This window comes from Triplophysa rosa, linkage group LG23, assembly GCF_024868665.1.
Source record: "Triplophysa rosa linkage group LG23, Trosa_1v2, whole genome shotgun sequence".
In the NCBI taxonomy this organism is placed as follows: Eukaryota; Metazoa; Chordata; class Actinopteri; order Cypriniformes; family Nemacheilidae; genus Triplophysa; species Triplophysa rosa.
Genome location: NC_079912.1, coordinates 894,067 through 913,116, shown reverse-complemented (window position 1 = coordinate 913,116; position 19,050 = coordinate 894,067). Strand labels below are relative to the sequence as shown.

The window sequence follows — 19,050 nt, the reverse complement described above, 5'->3', positions numbered from 1 at the left end:
TTCCAATTCACGGGGACTTAAACATAAAAAACCATGTCTGGTGTAAGGTGTCCAGATACCGATGTGTTATTTAAACACAACTGCTGCTCTTTCGCATGGTTTTCTGTCCTGAACGGTAAACTTCCTGTTTCCCAGTGTCATGTGATTATGAGTGCAGGAAATGCTGCATGATTTTCAGCTATTTAGAGCATAGCTATGTATATGTAGATGCCACGTTCTACTGCATTCTAAGTCACTCACATCCTCACGTTCTTCAGCATCTTCTCATGTTTGTCATCTTTTCCCGGCTGAGTTCTCTGTGTTAGCTAACACCGCTACTCTCCCTCCCCCCAATGCCTTCCTGAGAAACTTCAACTGTCACCACAAACTTTAGCTTGGTGTCCTCCTTTGATCCTGAAACAGTTTATTCATGATCTGACACTGAGGTGTTGTTAGGTCAGGGCATCTCTTCCTTCACATGTGAGTGATTGATTTGACGTGGGGGGTGTATTTTGGGGTTGTTCCGCCAGGTCACAGTTTCTCAGAACAGAACGGACACTCAGAGTAAAGACATCAGCCAGGGCAAAGTGAGTTCATCTCATCATTCATCTCATCTTCTCTCCTGTTTGTCCTCTCATCCTCACATTTCTCTTCTCAAATGGTAGATTGACAGAATTATTACAACCCCCCAGCTTGTAAAATAAATGTTTATATGGTGTAAATATAGAATGTGTATCAGCCTACAGCTGAAAAAATGCCGGGTTGTTTTAATTTGTGGTTTAGTAAAATATATAATTTCTTCCTCCTCTAGAAATAATTTTCTAGATTAATTTAAACCAACGGTTGGGTTTGTTCATATGGTACCCAACCATTGGTTTGAAACCCAACATTTTTAAAGGGTAGAGATCTCACTAGGGCTTTTCACACATGAAATGGTTAACCCCGGGTTATTCTAAACCCCAGGTAAACAGAATGCTGGGTTATCTGTTTCACACTGCTTATAGTTTACCAGGGGTTAGGAGATAACCCTGGCCATTCATAACCTGATGTTTCAAACTGTACATCACTAAACCCTGGGTTAACATTCTTATTTGCATATTTGCGGCGTCAACAGTCATGACTGGATAAATACTGCAGCGTCAAACTGACTGAATAAAAATAGTGCGTTTGGTAAATAACCAAATTCCTCGTTGTTCTGCATCCGGGAAAAAATGACGCCTCGCAAATCCTTTTTGGCTGTTTAAGCCTCCTGAGACGTTACTTACTCAAATAAAAAAGAACCCAAAGGATTGTTTACACAGAGTTTCTGTGACTGTACACAGCTTGTGAAATGAGGTAAGCGCTGTTCAGATTTTGATTGGGTGTCTGTTGCTAAGCGTCTGGTCGTATCATTCTACCCCCGCTGCATTTCACACTGCACATGTTTGGCACCGCAATGCAAAAGCGGTGCTCACCCTGCTTCGGAGCAGAGTTTCATAACCCAGAGTTTCATAACGTAAAATTCTAAATTCAAAACTTCAAAATTACAATTCTGAAACATTTGTTTATCTTGGGTTAAAAGCTGGGTTTAGAATGAAGGTAACGTGGGGTTAAAGCCACAATATGGAATATTTGGACCGCTAGATGGTTCACTTTAGAAACAACAACAAAAGGCGAAGCTAAATGACGTTATGTAGGAGAGTGGAATTATGGGACATGTCGTTTTCACCATCCAGAGGCGTATGGAGATTGCCCATCATGTTCACGGACGAGGTAATGAATGAATTTTATCGTAATGAATTGGCTTGCAAGAAACGTGGAATGCAATGCTACGTTAGCCCGCGACTGATATTGGACTTTGTCCATTGATTTGGTAGCGTAATGCTACACAGTTTTACCTGTTTAAAACAGTCATACAGTCGTCGTTTAAAAAGTAAATTGGAACGAACCCACAGCATTTACAAGTAACATTACTGGCTACATATTTTTGTGCGACATATGCTGTATTTCATAGGGTAACTGCATTCATAACTATTCAAATAATCTGTGCAAAAGTATTACGTGTACAATAAAAAAATGTGCTTACCTGTCTATTGAAACACATGCGAGAGCGGAGTCTCTGTCGAGTCCAAGTTGGTCGCGAAGCTCTCTCCATTTAGAAAACGCCACGCCGATATTAATCCTTGTTTTATTCCATAAATCTGCTTGTCTCATTTGGCCTACTTTTACACTTTTTGGGGGTTTCCTTTACTCACCAAAGAGTAATCGTGATCCATAATAACAGAACAACAGATGCTGCGTCCCAGATGCTGTATAACCACTTCTGCATTTGCGTGTTGCATCTACAAGCGGAAACTGAGGGTAGTGCGGAGCAGCGGATATTAAGTCACTGATATGCGACAAATCAAGGGAGACAAGGGACGGGCCATTATTTTAAATAGGAATTTCTCTGGATTTGCACATTCTTGGGAACATTTGGGATAATGTAAGTACACAACTGCATGAAATATATCACACTGTGCAAGTGATTTTTGGATATTTCATAACACAATTCTTCCATATTGTGGCTTTAAGCGCAGTGTGAAAAGCCCTTTTGTCTTGTTTGGGCATTAAAAAGCTCATCATTTTCTAATCTGTACCTCTTTTAATATGAAGTCTTTGTCACATTCACATTTTTACATTTCACATAGTTACGTTCCATTTGACAGCAGGGATACTCAAATGATGATGCTCAGGGGTCATGTGATGAATCTGTGAATTCCCAGCTAACAGGAAACATTCTCACAACGTCAACTCAGATGGTTCTCTCCAAATTAATAAAATGTTCTTCCAGTAATGTTAAGTGCATTTTATCAGCATTAATCCAGAATCTTTTCAGAAACATTAGTATAAAAATGTTCTTAAAACAGTCATAAATAACCTAAAAGAAGTTTTTGTATGCTAGGTTAAATGTTCTGGTTATATTAATTTTTAAATGGTCTCGGCGTGTGACAGTCTTCTTGTTTCAGTGTAGATGCTGTAAATGCTTCTCTTTTGTTTGTGTAAAATAGATAAACTGGTGGGATGCTTTTTGTAGACTTTGAGATACCCTGCACTCTTCATCCACACATTCATCAACTCACCATCATTTAAACACCTTCCATTCTAAACCCTTTTCATTGGACTAAATGAGCCATCAAGGCGTGGTAAAGCTGGAGCACACAAGCGTATCTTCAGTTGATTTTCTCAGTGTTTAGTGCATGACATGAGATGCTGGTGTGGTTTGGTTTAGAAGCTTCTGCTCTCTTCCTCTGTTGTCTTCCCTCTCTAACCTGAACCTCCCTGGTGTCCCGTCATTCCCGCCCGACCCGCCCCGCCGTGCTGCTGTAGGTTCAAATACTCTCCAAAAAAATGGACTACAGTCACGTCACGTCTCGCTTGGGCTCCAAGGACAATATGAAACATGTTCCTGGTGGAGGGAACGTAAGTAACGTTGCTGCATGCGGTGTAGTCGTCTCCAAACAAACACAATCATTTCTCTCTGTGTCCATTGTGTCCACGTTCACGTCTGAGACAATGAGACTCTTTCTTCTGCCAACAAATAAGACCTGCTGATGCTCCAGGAGGAATGTTGCCAAATCCTCTTCTGTTTTTCAACACATTTCAGATCAAATCAAATGGTGACAGCCGAGGTTTTGGAGGGCTTGACCTTTGTTCATAATCTTGTCTCGCACTCACACGCTGTCAAATCTCCGTATTTCAGTTATTCTGATTTTTTTTCTCATCTTGGCGAACTGAGTGCATGGCATGTAAAGGTTATTTTAGGAAGAGTTTACATTTGTGTAGATTGGATTGGATTGTCATGTGTTGTTTTGGGATGTCGTATGTGTTCACAGATCCAGATTCTCAATAAGAAGGTTGACGTTAGTAAAGTAACCTCAAAGTGCGACTCCAAAGCCAACATGAAACATAAACCAGGTACGAGTTCTTTCTCAACGAGCGCCGCTTCACTTGACGATGTTGTAAAGCACGTCTGTGAGATGTGTGTGTTCTGTTTCACAGGTGGAGGAGATGTGAAGATCGAGAGCCATAAGATGAATTACAAAGATAAAGCTCAGTCCAAAATTGGCTCAATGGATAATGTCAATCATGAGCCTGGTGGAGGTAAAGTCAAGGTGAGATCATCATTCATAAAGAACATGAATATCTGGTTTTAAAGTATGAGATGAGGTCAGGGTTCCTATGCGTTCCAGGTCTGGATTAGTATGGAAAAAAGAAAATCGAGTATGGATAAAATTATGAGTTTCCAGACTTGCCCTATTCGGTTTAATAAAATATCAAATTAAGAATTTCTGATAATAAATATATTTTTATGAAGTTTGGAGCATGTTTCGAGCGCTGCCAAAAGATCGGACCAAATCTGCTGGAGGACTGTTTGCTGTGGTTGGATGTTACGCGATCACATAGAACGCGCCTTTCATGTTTGAAAACGCGAGGCGTGCCGCGCTGCTCTTTTGATCGACTCTTTGAAAAGAGCAGCGTGCGTCGTTTTTTTTATGTTGCTAGGTAACCACCGAAACAGCTGTCCTGTCAGTCAAGGATTATAGCGCGAGCGCTGTAGTTGCTGTTAACTGTCATAGTATCAGACACTTTAAAAAGGTACAAGCAGAGGGCGCTTGCTCTGACCTTGCTGGGTTAACCCGTGTCAGCCAACACAAGGTTCTCCTTCATCACTGCAGTCTCCAGACGTTTCAAGCAACTGTAAAGTTCTGTCACCACATTGGAAGGCCCGCCTATCCTTTCATTCGATTGGACAATAGGAAATAAGGCGCATGACGTCAAGCGCTTTTCTGCTCAGAGTTGAGTTTTTTCAAGCGCTGAGAGCGCTCCGCCAAGAACACGAGGAGCGCATAAGCAGCGTGCAAACTGCTCCCTGCCAACTGAAAACAATTCAAAAGAGGCGCGTCTGTCTGATCGACCCCTTAGGCAGCAGTAACAGTAGCGGGTTTCCATCACTCTGGTTTTATTCGCATTTTGAAGTTTCGCATCAGAAACGAGTGATGGAAACGGCAAATTTCGAACTAAAAACCTTTAATTCGCTAAAAAGTTTTTACGCTCGCTTGAGGTGGTTTTTCTTTTTGCCGAAAAAGGGTTAATGCGAATAATGAGAGATGGAAACGCATTTGCCGAATAAATTCCTCCAAAAAGTCACGTAATTGCACTATGAGACTGCGTAACCTGACTAACCAGAGTACTGATCTTGTTACACAGCATGAGAAATGTTGTTATGGTCATTCTTAAATGCCTGAGCAAAGTCGTCAAAGTATTCTAAACACGACTGTGTTTCCCAAACAGCAGGCCTCCACAAAAGCAGCGCATTTATTGTGTTTCCTAATCGTCGGCTTGCGCAAGTTTTATTATATATGAAAATTACTATATTCAGTGGCTTCTCTTACTTTTCTTACTGATATTTAGTAGCAGTTTATTAGGAAGTGACGGTTGACTAGTTGGATGAAAACGGTGCTTATTCAAAAATGTTTTATTCCAATTATATTTTATTCCGATATTCCAATTTTGAGCATAAGCTAAACTCGCAACTTTGGATGGAAACCCGGCTAATGACAGTTGGGCTCCTCCTACAGTTCGACTAAAGATGTTAAACACACGGCCATATACCCACCATTTAGGTCCCTGACGTCCGGGTAATTTTTCCATGGTATGCAATAAAAGTCGTGATAAAATTGCCTAATAGGACAAAACTAGGGATGCACCGATACCAGTATCGGAATCGGCCCGATACCAAGCTCATGTACTCGTACTCATACTCGTAATGACACACCGATACCAAATTCCGATACCTCACGTGACACATAGAGCCCTATGATTTCCGCAATGCGGAAAACGTGGACGGAATCGAGGAATCCAGGCATTTCCTAACAAGAAATTAGCGCTTAACAGCTAACGTAACAGTTAACGAAATATTCAGATACTGTTTAAATATGTATTCTGCTTGTTTTACGTTACCGTGTGTGAAAGAGTGGTGCGGTTGCGTGTACTGAACGCATTATGCTTGTGGAGCTTTCAGCGCCAGCGTTTCACTGCACGAGGACACGAACACATAAACAAACACCATTTGCGGCGATCCGTTAAAATAAAAGTCCGGTTAACTTAATCAAACGCTCTTTGCGGCGTCCCGTCACAATAAAAGTCCGGTTGACTTGAACAAGTTATAATACATATATTTTACCACACCACCCCGCTTAAATTTGTTATAATTTGACCACAGAGTATATTGTTTACTTTAGTAAACTGAAGTAAATGTGCTAGTAAAATTGTGCTACTTATCATAAAAAATAGAACTTGATTAAAAAATAGTACTTAAATTTAAGTAGACCTAAAAACAAAAGAAAAACAAATGTACCAGTAAGATACTGGTTTATTAACATTATTGTACATTATACAGGCATCGGTTATAGGTATCGGTATCAACGAGTACCAGAAAAAAGATATCGGTACTCGTACTCAGTCTTTAAAAAATGGTATCGGTGCATCTCTAGACAAAACTGTACTTAGTGCTGTCAATATTGTACAAAACGCCTATAACTGATCTCAGATCTGGTCTACCTCAGCTGTCTAACAGCGCTCTCTGATTGAGTTGGCCAATCAAATGAAGGAAGGTGAGGATTACTGTCCATCAAATGAAAGAAGACGGGAGTTGCTGTAGAGGGTATGCATTGACGTCACTTTCCCACGTGAACACGCTGGGACACGCTCCCTTGAGTGGTAAAACTAAGGCAAAATGGCTGCATTCAATAGGAGGAACAAAACCCGGGACAAAAACACGCAATTATTTGCTGAAACTACAAGCAGCTGGAGTTGATGGCGATCCTTACGACTACCTTATGACTTACAAAGGAATCGGGTGTTCTTAGACACTCAAATGTTGCGCGGAATTGCGTTTCCTGACATTGTAACCATTCATTTTGCCCCGTGTTTTACCACTCAAGGCGTGTTCATGTGGGAAAGTGACGACACGTACATACCCTCCATTGACAGAAGCCGGAAGCTCAAGGTTAGCTTTATGTGAAAGAACGCGTAGCTAAATGTTTCATGTTTTATCATAGAAATGTTAGGGGGCCGTTCACATCTAAAAACACGCGCAAAACGCTGACATTGTTGCTTTCTCCCTCTTTACAGAGCGCTCGGGAGTTTGCGTGCTTGATGCGCCTCAACATTTAAATAACGAACCTGCTTAAACGGGCAATAATGCAAACTACACAATGAAACGAGACAAAACCATGACCAGACCTTCACTAGTTCATCCTAAACCACATGGCTTTGACGCAGGTGCGTTTATAGGTTGTGGTCAGCCTATTAAAACAACAGTATTATTTGCAAATATTTCAAACGCATTAATAAATTATTGTTCTTAAATTCTCTTTCTATATTGTTTGAACTATTTTTCATAAGAAAACAAGTGTCTGCAACTTTTGTAATTTGATGTCTATGTCTGTAACTACACAAAAAGTAAAAGGAATAGCGCTTACATTTGTCATTCCAAACCCAAATGCTCTTGAAAGATTGATTATATTTCAATCTGGTAATATTTGTAAATGTATGTAATATTTATACAAATATCAGTTGACCGCGTGTTTACTTGTCACTGATAAACATAAAATACAGACATGGCTTTAGCTATTGTGGTCTAATTTGCACTCAGTTGTTCTAAAATGCACATATGCAGCTCAAGAAAATCTGTTCTTGTTTGGGACAAACTCCGTTTTTGGACCTCTAAAATCCTGCGTACGGCCCGGATTGAACGTTGTCAAATTTTGGAAGAAGCCAAGTTAATGGACTTAATTTCACTTTTCGTGTTCATTAATGAATTATATTTCACCATTCCTTCTGTTGCTGTGGGTTGAAGGTTCACAGTTATTTCATTTGACAAATGATTAATGTTGCACTAAATTCCAATTATAAAATGTTGTGCATGGAACATGTCTTGGTTTGGTGTTCATTCATTTCTATGAGGTATAGCTGGCAAAATATTATATTAATATGCATGTGAACGGTTTGATTTTTAAAACCATCCCTTTCCAGATGATAAATATGGTCTGAAAAATCTTCAGGGAAGTCTGTATGTTTGAGGCTGGAAAGTATGTATTTCGAAATGGAAAATGTGTAGGAACCCTGTGTTCTAGATTGTCTGCAGGGATGAAATTGTACAAAGCGTTGTCCTTTAAAATCCTCTCTAGAATAAAAACATTCAAAGAATCTGTCACTGCATCAGTGGTGAGTGAATTAAAGTCAATTCAAAAGTCAATCGAGCTTCAGAACACATGCTGATCAAATTCTGTGCCGCTCTAAATGGATCTTGGAGAAAGCTTTGCTTTTTATTTCTTCATGTTTGTGTTCGTAAGTTCATGCGTTTTCACCAAAATTACCCATGGTTTTATTATAGTATCCATGTTTTTTGTTGTTGTTTTTTAGGGGAAAAAATAGCATTGTACTACAAATAAACTATGGTTACTCCAGTAAAACCACGGTTATTTTGTGTACACTGTGGTTCAACTATAGTAATGTTTTTGCATTTATTTTATTTGTAGTAAAACCATGGTTAACGTTTGTAAAGGTTTTCATTCCGACCTCAGAAGAATCACTTGTATGTGTATTCTGCTGTAACTCCATTCTGTTTTTTGAATAATAAAGGGTTTTGTCTGGTAGTAAAGATGTCATCTAATAGTCGGAAGAGAACTGTCATTTAGGTCTCCCGTGCTTGTTTTCTCAACCTCTGATTGGCTGGAATGTGAAATTCTTGAAAGCTGAATGTGATGTCACCTGCCCCTCAGCCTATGGCCATTCATTTCAGTCACATGACCACCTGCACGCCTGCACCGTATTATAGTTTTGTACTCATGCACACCCTGAATCCATTTGTACAGACCAAAAAGTAGAACCTGTTCGTGTTCATCCAACTGCAAATGTTATATTGACTATTTTAAAACCCGTGTGGTTAAATCACAGACAAACGCCTTCATGTCAGTTCATTGTGCTTCATTATTTAAGTCTTTCTCTGTTAAAGCTTTTTCTAAATCACAGTTTAAGTTATATTAAACACAAAAGTCAACTGTTATTATTTAAATACATTAATGAAGTGATAATGTGATTGGTCGGCCTGTTTTTGTCATCGTGATTGCCTTTTTAATTTAATTAAATTTTTCATTTATTTCTCACTGCAAACATACAGTGTGTGTGTATACACCAGCAGTGAAGCATCTGGACACGTGAAATCTGTCATTCTTAAAAAACTAATGTTAGAAAAGTCCAAATGTAGAAATCAAAAAACAGAACTTTCATTCCTGAGGTGCATCATGGGATGTTTTTAAGCATTGTACTTGAGGCATTTTCTAGTGCATCAATTGAAGAAACACGTAAATACATTTGTGTGTGTCTGAATGTTTCACTTCACTGCATCGAGTGTTTGATTTATATTCTGTTTGAGTTGGTGAACATTTCATCACATCATGTTCTATTGACATTGGCATGCTGTGTGTTTTTAGGCTGAGGGGGTCCAGGAGACAGCTGAGGGTAGTCAAGCTCCCTCTAGTGGTGTCTCGGCCGCCCAGCCGGCAGTCGGCTCTGCTCAGGAGAATGGGCTGAAGGAGGGCAGCGCCCCCTGCAGGAGTGAGGAGCTCCGGGACCCGCAGGGTCTGGACTCACTCATCCCTGAAACAAGTAAGTTTGTGTGAAACCTGCCCAAGACCAAAAGCCCCCGACAGACTAGAATCCTGACATCACTCCCACAGTCCCATCGGAATGAAGGAGTTTGTTTATGTTGCCGTTTCCGGTGAGCCGCTGTTGTGATCAGGGTCGGAAATGAAGCAGATTCAGTATAATCTAAGCTAGAGAACGCATGTGCTTTCAAACATGCTATTTAATACGTATTGTGCATGCTATTTTTGGTAAAACGTCTTTGAAATGGATTTCAAATGCAAGAACTGTATGCGATAAGATTGTATGGCTTTTATCCAATAGTTGGTGAAAAACAAATCCTGCTAAATTTGCTTTAGAAATAGAACCCTTTTGTTGTATTGTGCTTGAATGTGTTTACGTATTAGAAATTCAAGACAAAAAACTCAAATGACTCCAATGAAAAGTGCATTTCAGACCCTGGTCGTGATGTTGTTGGAGTGCCGTTCTCTGATCATGAAATCGTTTCGACTTCTTATTTTTCAGGCATCTAACTCTGCTGTTTGCCGTCACTTTACCCTTTCCATTTCAATCCCCCGTCACCTCCTCCCCTCCCACGTTACCCTGTTTTTATGTCCTGTCTTTCCTCTGTCCTGTCTTTCCTCACACTCTGATGCAGATTGAGTCTTTCAAGCTTCATTTCCGCGAGAAAGCCCGCTCTCGCACGGACCACGGCGCCGACATCATCATCTGGCCCGCCTCGGCTGACGGCTCCGCCCAACCCCACCTGTTACGCAACAGCGTCTCGCTCAACGACTCCCTCGCCACCGCCGGCCTCCCCCGCTCCCACACCACCCCGACTCTCCTCTCCTCCCAGGAACAGGGCGGAATCGTCGGCTCGCTCGACGGACTCCTGACGTGACTTCTCTTCTCCCGTTCGTCCTACCATTGCTATGACTCGTTTAATGGGTGTGTTTGTTAGACGTCAGACTGCATGAAGAAGGCTGGTAGTGGGTGCTCTGATGAAGGTCCGAATGAGGTTTTGTCTTTTATAAGCTTTGGTTTGGCCATGAACCCTTTTCTCAGCCTTTTGTCCGCTGCTAAACTCATGCTCGTCACAACACAACAATCACAACATCAGCTTTCTCATATGACATCTAGATCTTGGTCTTTATTTCTCTGTACAACAGTGTTGAAACTTGGTTCATGATTAATGTAGCTAACCTGAACATTACAAATAAACATCTAGATCCGTCTGGCCATCATCCCACGCTGCCTTCAGGTCCTGCTGAGTAGAGTTTAAAAGTGTTTCGCATCATTCAGCGGTGATGATGAGTTCATGATGAACATTGGATGAGTGCTGCAGTGCCGATGTAGTTGTGAAGGCCAAACTAGAAGTTCTGTGACAAAAACGGCAATAGGGTTTTCAATATTACGAAGAATAAGCTGCTGATGATCAAGAAAAGTACAGGATACACGTCTCGTCCATCCAGATAATGGTCACAAATAAAGACGACGTTTGTGGATTTTGAAGCGTAAAAGTACATTTTATAAGATGCTCGCTCAACATCAGTATCACTCTTTGAAACTTTATTAAAAACATGTTCTCTGAAAGGAAACTCCTCCATCCAGCATTTTTGAGATTTGTGTCCATGTTGCATCACTTTCGAGGTTTTTCTGCACGATGACATTTAATGTGTCTGACCATGTCTGTAGTCCCATGTACCAACTTGTTATCAATGACCTTTTTCCAAGGCCCGTGCAATCTTTTAAAATCACAAGTGGGGTATTACCGGTGTGATTTATGTCGTAGAACAAAACGTGACAATATCTCAAGCTTCCAGACCTTATTTTAGCCATTTAAACCAAAACCCATTGATTTCCTGATGCTCTAAAACTAACTCTGGATATTGGCCTACAAAACGACTTCATGACCGCAGCACTCTACTAATGCTTTATCCTGCAGAGGATGAGGGGAAATGTAGTTTTATCACATAAACCCGAGGCTGGCTTGAAGGCAGCGTAGTTCAGCACACCGGGGCTGTCATGTGACCTCTCGCTTGACCGTCAGTACATTAAAACCCATAGGCTATCTGAATCTCTGTGTGTCGTGATTGTGTGTTTGAGTAAATAATATAGAATTGAACTGTTCGTTTTTATCCTTCGGTTTTCTTTTTGTGACCAGCGGATGTTTCTTTCTTCTCATTGTTGTAAAGCAATATATAACCATCTCCTACAATGCCTATAAGACGTTCATTTACACGCACCGTGGACTGAGATCATAGTGTCAAATGTAGCTCCAGACGGCTCTGTGAAAGTGAAGAAGGTCTGAGGAGGAACACTGAAGGGAAAATACTTTAGAAAGTAGAAAGCAAGACTACAACATGGAGTTTCATGCGGAGAGGTTTTCTTGTCATTGATGTAGGTGCAGTATGTTTGTAACTCCTGATCTGCTGCGGGTGGCACTTAAATCATCTGCCTTTACAGAGACACAGAACTGAATGTCACGCCTTGAAACCTTTGAACTAGTTGCGGTTTAAGAAACGGTGAATTGTGCATCAGGTGGTTATTTGGATGATTCTATTATTGCGTGTTTTTGCGGGTCTTTTTGAAGCTTGATAGCCTGATGTTGAAAGTTCCTGCGGAGCTTGTAGCTGATCTTTCTTGTAGCATCTTCTGTAGTAGTTTATTTTCAAGTTGAGTGTGGAAAATCATACTCGCAGATGTTTGGTTTGGTGTAAGGAGGTCAGAACACATGTTTTTTTGTGACTTTATTCGTTTTCATCATCTGTGGGCAGTGTGGATGGAGGGATGGGGTTTTAATCGACGTTTTGTTCCATATGCAGGTATTATTCTCACCAGGTTTCTTCAATCCCATTCAAACACGTAAGGCAATAAGGCTGTCTGTTTGACATCGTCATCAAATAATCCACATCAGGACATGAATGATCAATAATAAATAAAGATCCACTGATGTTCAGAAAAAACATGTTTTTAAAGATGTTTTTAGATAAAAAATGGAAATTCAGCTTTGGGTTTTGAGCATTGAAGATGGTCTCCCATTTACATTTGAAGGAGGAAAAAGAATTTATTAGAACGTTTCACCTGTGAATTAGTGAATAACACAGACATATAAATGTGATTTTATTAATTGATTTTTGGCAATAATTAATATTTATCTTTTTTTGTAAATATTTGTGTTTGATCTGTGCCATCCACAAGTACAGTATTTAAGTACGGTTAATAATATGTATAACAATGGTTTGTAGTGAAATGGTCACAATCTGTCCCATAAATGCAGTCGATATAATAAGAACAAAGTGCAACTTCTTTTTTCTTTTCAAATATTTACGGTTGCTCTCCCCATATTGTTCTATGTAAACACATGCTGCCATCTAATGCACTCAATATTGCCACAAGAATGAAAGAAATGTAACAAAAAATCTTTAACTCTTAACACAAGTGCTTGATATTCTTTACCTTTAATGGCTGGTGGTTTTATTGTTGTTGTTTTTCTGGGAAAAGACAAAAAAAAAGAACAAACAGGTTTGAGATACAATAAAGATGCAAAGCACTTATAATTCTGTCCTCTGACAGCTGTGTCTTTAATGTTTTGGTTGTGGGCAGTCTGCCCTGATGATGCCAGGTGGGTCATGTTCAGGTGGGCATTGATATTATTAAACGTCTTCTAATAATCTTAATGAATCTCACATACCCTTTACATTTGATCAATATTAGTCTTACAATACATGCTGAGAGACATAAACAGTATAATGCTGTCAAAACTAAAACTGGGGTGGGGGTGCAATGAATGTGTAGCACTGATTTTTTTTGGTCGTGAAGGACCTGGGCATCGTGTTGAATCATGGAGTGAGAGGAGAGGTCCAATCATTCTTATTATTGTTTCTTTTGTTATTTTCTTTTCTTTGTTGAATCTGGGAGAGATATGAATTCTATTCATTATAAAGATGTCCAGCCCTGAAGTAACATAAACTAAGAAACACAACATTCGTGTGCAAAACTAGTAGTTCTGGTTTTGGTTTCTGGTGATGCAGTAAAGTAGATCACATCCATGCTGAAACCAGCTCAGACTGTTGTTTTGGTGATTTTCTTGATTGTGCATTTTCCTTTATTTTCGAGTTATTTCCATTAAAAATAAATTTCATAATATTTTTGGTTTGAATGAGGTGTTTATTGTGGTTAACTGTTAACTATGATGTGATTATTAAAAATTAAATGAAATGAAGTGTTTAAAACATTCTACAGGTGTTTTGTGTTCACTCTGTATCTTCTCACATGATAAATCCATTTACGTTCAAATCATGCGTTTACTTGTAACTACAAGTGATACATTAAAGGCCATCAGATCTGCATGGCTTTTATTGACAGACCGACAGCAGTTTATCATGCAATCCATTTAATTCAATAGGACCCTTGCAGGAATAAATAATATGACACGGAAAAGCTAAGGAGTAGGAGTTTACGTTTTTTAGGTGTTGATTTCATGTGAGTAGCCTACATTTTGATTAATGTGTCCACTAAATAGGACATTATGCATAACATCATACCACAAGTCACCATAGCTTATTTGTTTGATGTTTTTTGTAAATGAGTTTATGTAAATGTGTCCTAATCTTTTATGTAATCTTCAGGAGTATGGATTCATTTATTTCCTGTAGGCATATAGTTCTACACGTTGCTTTATAGGCCTAAGCAGCACAAAACCTGTGTAAGTTTTACATCATACATAGTTCTCTTCATTATTAACTTCTTAAAATTGTTAACGTTCGAACGTATGCCACCAAAGGCCATGTGAAGACCTTTCTAAAAATGTAAACAATGTAAAGTCCTTTTTTCATGCCTTGAGAGGAATAAAATATACAGGGAAACATAATATTTTGGTTGTCATCATTTACAGATAGAAAAATGTAGTTACTTAATCACACATACCGTTTAATATATTTTCACTGTGTGCTTGTGGTGTGAATACGCACGATTACGTGTGACGTCAGACAGGTCGTGTGTCCCACGTAATATGAGCATCTTTCAAAAGCCGCGTAACTGCCACCGACCGTGACTGTAAATCCTATCAGAGTTTACATGATTCTGTAAAGTTCAACAAGGTAACATAACTAAATTTATTTGTAGTTATTTACATTTATGTAAAGTCATATTTTGTCCTTTTCGTACAGTTTTATGTTTTGTTATCAGTTTTTAAGTGCAGCAGACAAACTGACTAAAAATAGCATGAACGTGACTCCGGTATGTTACGTTAACGACATTTTAAAACTTAAAGTGGTTTGTCATTTTGCTTAATACGCCCTTTTCACATGACGTCACGTATCTTCCGGTCTGCTGTGAAGCAGTGTATCGTTACTTCCGCTAGCACTCAAGTTCATAAGGTGGCGGTAATGCACCTATAAGCTGGTTTGCCAACCGCCAGTAAAACTCAAGAAGTAGTTACTTCCGCTAGCGCCTCAGAATGGAGTTTACCAAGTGGCTTGCACATCTGCCACAAATACGTCTAGATCAGTGGTCACCAACCCTGCTCCTGGAGATCGACCGTCCTGAAGATTTCAGCTCTAACCCCAATCAAACACACCTGAACTATCTAATCAAGGTGTTCAGGTTTGCTTGATAATTACAGACAGGTGTGCTGAAGCAGGGTTGGAGATGCAGTCTGCAGGACGGTCGATCTCCAGGAACAGGGTTGGTGACCACTGGTCTAGATGATGTACAACGTCTTGCAGACAAATTTTTGCTAATGACAAGATCAAAGGTAGAGAAAGGATACAAATTCTTCGTTGAACAGTACCTGTTTGATTATGAAGGTCAGTGTTTTGTTTTCTTTTTGTGTTAGCGAAGGTGCTAGGATAAAGTACTTGAATACGTGTTCTGTCAGTTTTTTTTCACCGTTGTTAAATTCCAGCGCGACGGCAAAACGGAAGTTCTTCTTCTTGGTTTTTGCAAGACGGATGTTATGATACACTGCTTTGCGAAAAGGCGGAAGTTAAGTGACGTCATTGTGAAAAGGGCCTATTCGGACACAAATCAGAAATAAGTTTTGTCATGAAATTATGATTTTTACTACTGACTAGAATGACAAAATATATCTAAAGACACACTTGCGTGATGAGGAGGAATAGTTATTGTATATGATTGTTTAATTTATATGTATATTACATATGGTTTTCACTCTGAGGGTTTTAATCTATGGGTTAAGGTAAATGTCCTTGTCATATGAGAAAGGACACTGAGCGCAAATTAAACAATCTCTCAAGGACCAGTGGACACAGGTAATAAATACCACATTACTACATACATTTTGACCTGATCAAGATCAAGAATTTCGCTATTTAATATGATTATATATTATATTTGACGTGCAGCACTTCATCTGCACCTTCTTTAAATATAGTTTTGCTCATATTGTACACGCCCATGTTACTGTTTTTAATACTTAAAGAATTCAACATAACAGAGAAATAGCTAGTAACCAGTCACTAGCTGTGTCTGAATTCGCCCCCTATATCTCCTATATAGTGCACTATATCGGGGTGTCCGCCATTTTGTAGTGTTGTCTGAATTCTGAGTAAACAACTCATTCCCTACATTTGTTCACTACTTTTTACCCACAATGCATTCTTATTTTGAGTGTACATCTGATGTACACTCGCTCACTCAATATTTCCCATGATACAACGCGAATCAACCTTCTGATTAGAATCAGCTGGAGGAGAGTGACCGTTAATAACATGGTGGGTGATCCTGTCCAGAAACATTTTTTTTCATGTTGGTTGGAAATCTTTTTACATCGTGATAGCAATCAAGAACTATAGTGGTCAAATAATATTTTTATAATTATATTGCATCTGTGAAATACATCAAAACGTCCAAATACCAATCAAAACGTTCTGGCCGAACGCTGTGACTGGTCATGTGTACATTTTCAGCCAACGTATTTTGCATACCACTGCGCACTCTTTTCCCATAGACATCATACGTCATCAGCGCGCTCACGTCCGCTGTGTCAATGTAGGGAGCGGACAATCTGCAACAATCAAACTTTTCTGCGGAACCGACAACAAGTAAATCTACAAAACGAAAGTCAGTTTTTGTGTTTGTTCTTGTTGACAGCTATTTTCTACTTTTTGAGAATAAACAGATTAAATGAATGTTATATATAGCAGTGTTTTATTTTAAGTATATTAAGTAATTTTATTAAACATAATAAATGTAATAGTAAATAGTTTAAAGGACCCATTTCATGAAAGTCCATTTTTTTTCAATTAAGTGTTATAATCGGGTCCCCGGTGCATCTAGCAACCCAGAAAACGGGAAAAACAAGATCCCAGTAACTTTGTTTTGGTCAGCCTTTCTCTGCAAGCATGTGAGAAACCGAGCCGTTCCTGATGTGACATAGGCTGTTATTATAATATTACCGCCCCTTAATCTACACAGTTCCACCCACCGCGCTCCGGCATTGTTGTTTTCACAAGTGACAGCGGTGTACGTGACGCCATGCTAAAGTTCGTGGACAACATGCAGTGTAGTCGCTGCACAGAGTCAAAATCTCGGAAGAGACAGGAGTGGATTTATTTTATTTTTAGTGGAAATCCCTCAGAAACCATAAGTAAAATCTGCTTGTTTGCGCGAATCACTTCAAACCGGAGTGCTTTATCAACCTGGTACAGTACAAGCAGGATTAGCTTCAAAATTGTGCCTCAAGAGGGATCGAGACCGACTCTAACTGAGAGATAAATCAGAGTTTAAAATAATAGAGCAATAGAATTAAAGTTAATCTAGATTTACTGCAAAATTAAAACCTGGATCAAAATAATATAAATATAAACCTGATTATTTTTAAATAAGGTTTACAGTTTGGTGCAACGGAATTATTAAATAAACCTTGATTTAATCTCGATTTAACACTAATCCTTGTTGGTGCAACCCACCCTTAGTACGTTAATATGTTTAGCTGCGGTAAGATGTTTGTTTTGCTAATGAACAGGGGCGAACACTGCGGTTAGTTTAGTTTTAAACATCTCAAAACATTTGTCCTTAGGCTGAAAAATCTGTCACAGCAAACTAGTTATGCTCTCACGTTGTGTGTGTAACGTTATAATTTGTCAACGACAAGCGCTAAAATCCACGTAATTCCGCTGAGATCTGCTGGTGCGCATTCCGTGGATTTTAGGCAAGCATACACGCACAACGTGAGCGCTGTTTGCTGTGACAGATTTTTTGTCTCCAGACAAGTGATTTGAGACGTTTAAAATGAAACTAACCGCAGAGGAGTTCAGGAAACATACAGTGAGGGAAATAAGTATTTGATCCCCTGCTGATTTTGTAAGTTTGCCTACTTACAAACAAATGAAGGGTCTATAATTTTTATGGTGGGTTTATTTTAACTGATAGACACAGAATATTAAAAAAAATCAGGGGAAAAAAATGTTATATAAAGGTTATAAATTGATTTGCATTTCAGTCAGTAAAATACTGTAAGTATTTGATCCCCTACCAACTAGCAAGAATTCTGGCTCCACAGATTGGTTATGTGCCTATATGGACCGCAGATTAGTCCTGTCACTTTAAGAAAGTACTCCTAAATCAGCTTGTTATGTATATAAAAGATGCCTGCCAACAGAATCTGTATCTTCCAGTTCAACCTCTCCACCACCATGGTCCAGTCCAAATAGGTTTTAAAGGATGTCAGCGACAAGATTGGAGACCTGCACAAACCTTGACTAGGCTACAGACAGAAGCTTGGTGAGAAGGAGACAACTGTTGGTGTGATTATTTGGAAATAGAAGATATACAAAATAACTATCAAATGCCCTTGTTCTGGAGCTCCCTGCAAGATTTCCCCAATGGGGTAAAGATGATCATGAGAAATGTTAAAGATCAGCCCAGAACTACACGGAAGAAGCCTGTTAATGATTTCAAGACAGTTGGGAACACAGTTAGCAAGCAAAACATTGGTAACACGCTATGCCACAATAGACTGAAATCCTGAAGCACCCGCAAGGTCCTCCTGCCCAAGAAGGCCCGCCTGGCTCATCTTAAGTTTGACAATGAACATCAAGATGATTCAGAAAAGGCTTTGGCGAAAGTGTTGGCACTGCTGTGAGACCAAAATGGACTCCTGTGTTTGGAGGGAGAGAAATGCTGACTATGAGCCCAAGAACACCATCCCTACAGAGAAGCACAGTGTTGGAAACATTCTGCTTTAGGGCTTTTTGTCTGCTACAGGTATACAGGATGACTTCACCGCATTGAGGGGCTGAGGGACGGGCCCATGTACCGTAAAATCTTGGATGAGAACCTCCTCCCCTTAACTAGGTCACTGAAGATGGGTCATGGATGAGCCTTTAACATGACAAAGACGCAAAACATATTGCCAAGACAACCAAATAGTGGCTT

General features: G+C 39.5%; 1 protein-coding gene across 11 annotated transcripts in view; it reads left to right on the top strand.

Moving 5' to 3' along the window:
• LOC130547394 (microtubule-associated protein 4) overlaps positions 1-13,890 on the top strand; it is a 54,125-nt gene extending 40,235 nt beyond the window's left edge. For 6 of the 11 annotated variants that reach the window (XM_057323327.1, XM_057323331.1, XM_057323336.1 and 3 more), the window contains 5 exons: positions 510-566; positions 3,328-3,420; positions 3,834-3,915; positions 4,000-4,112; positions 10,307-13,890. In XM_057323327.1, coding sequence (XP_057179310.1) covers positions 510-566; positions 3,328-3,420; positions 3,834-3,915; positions 4,000-4,112; positions 10,307-10,549 — 588 coding nt within the window. In that variant the 3' untranslated portion in view covers positions 10,550-13,890. The other 5 variants (XM_057323329.1, XM_057323328.1, XM_057323326.1 and 2 more) reach the window with 5 other exon arrangements.
• The last annotated feature ends 5,160 nt before the right edge of the window (positions 13,891-19,050 follow it).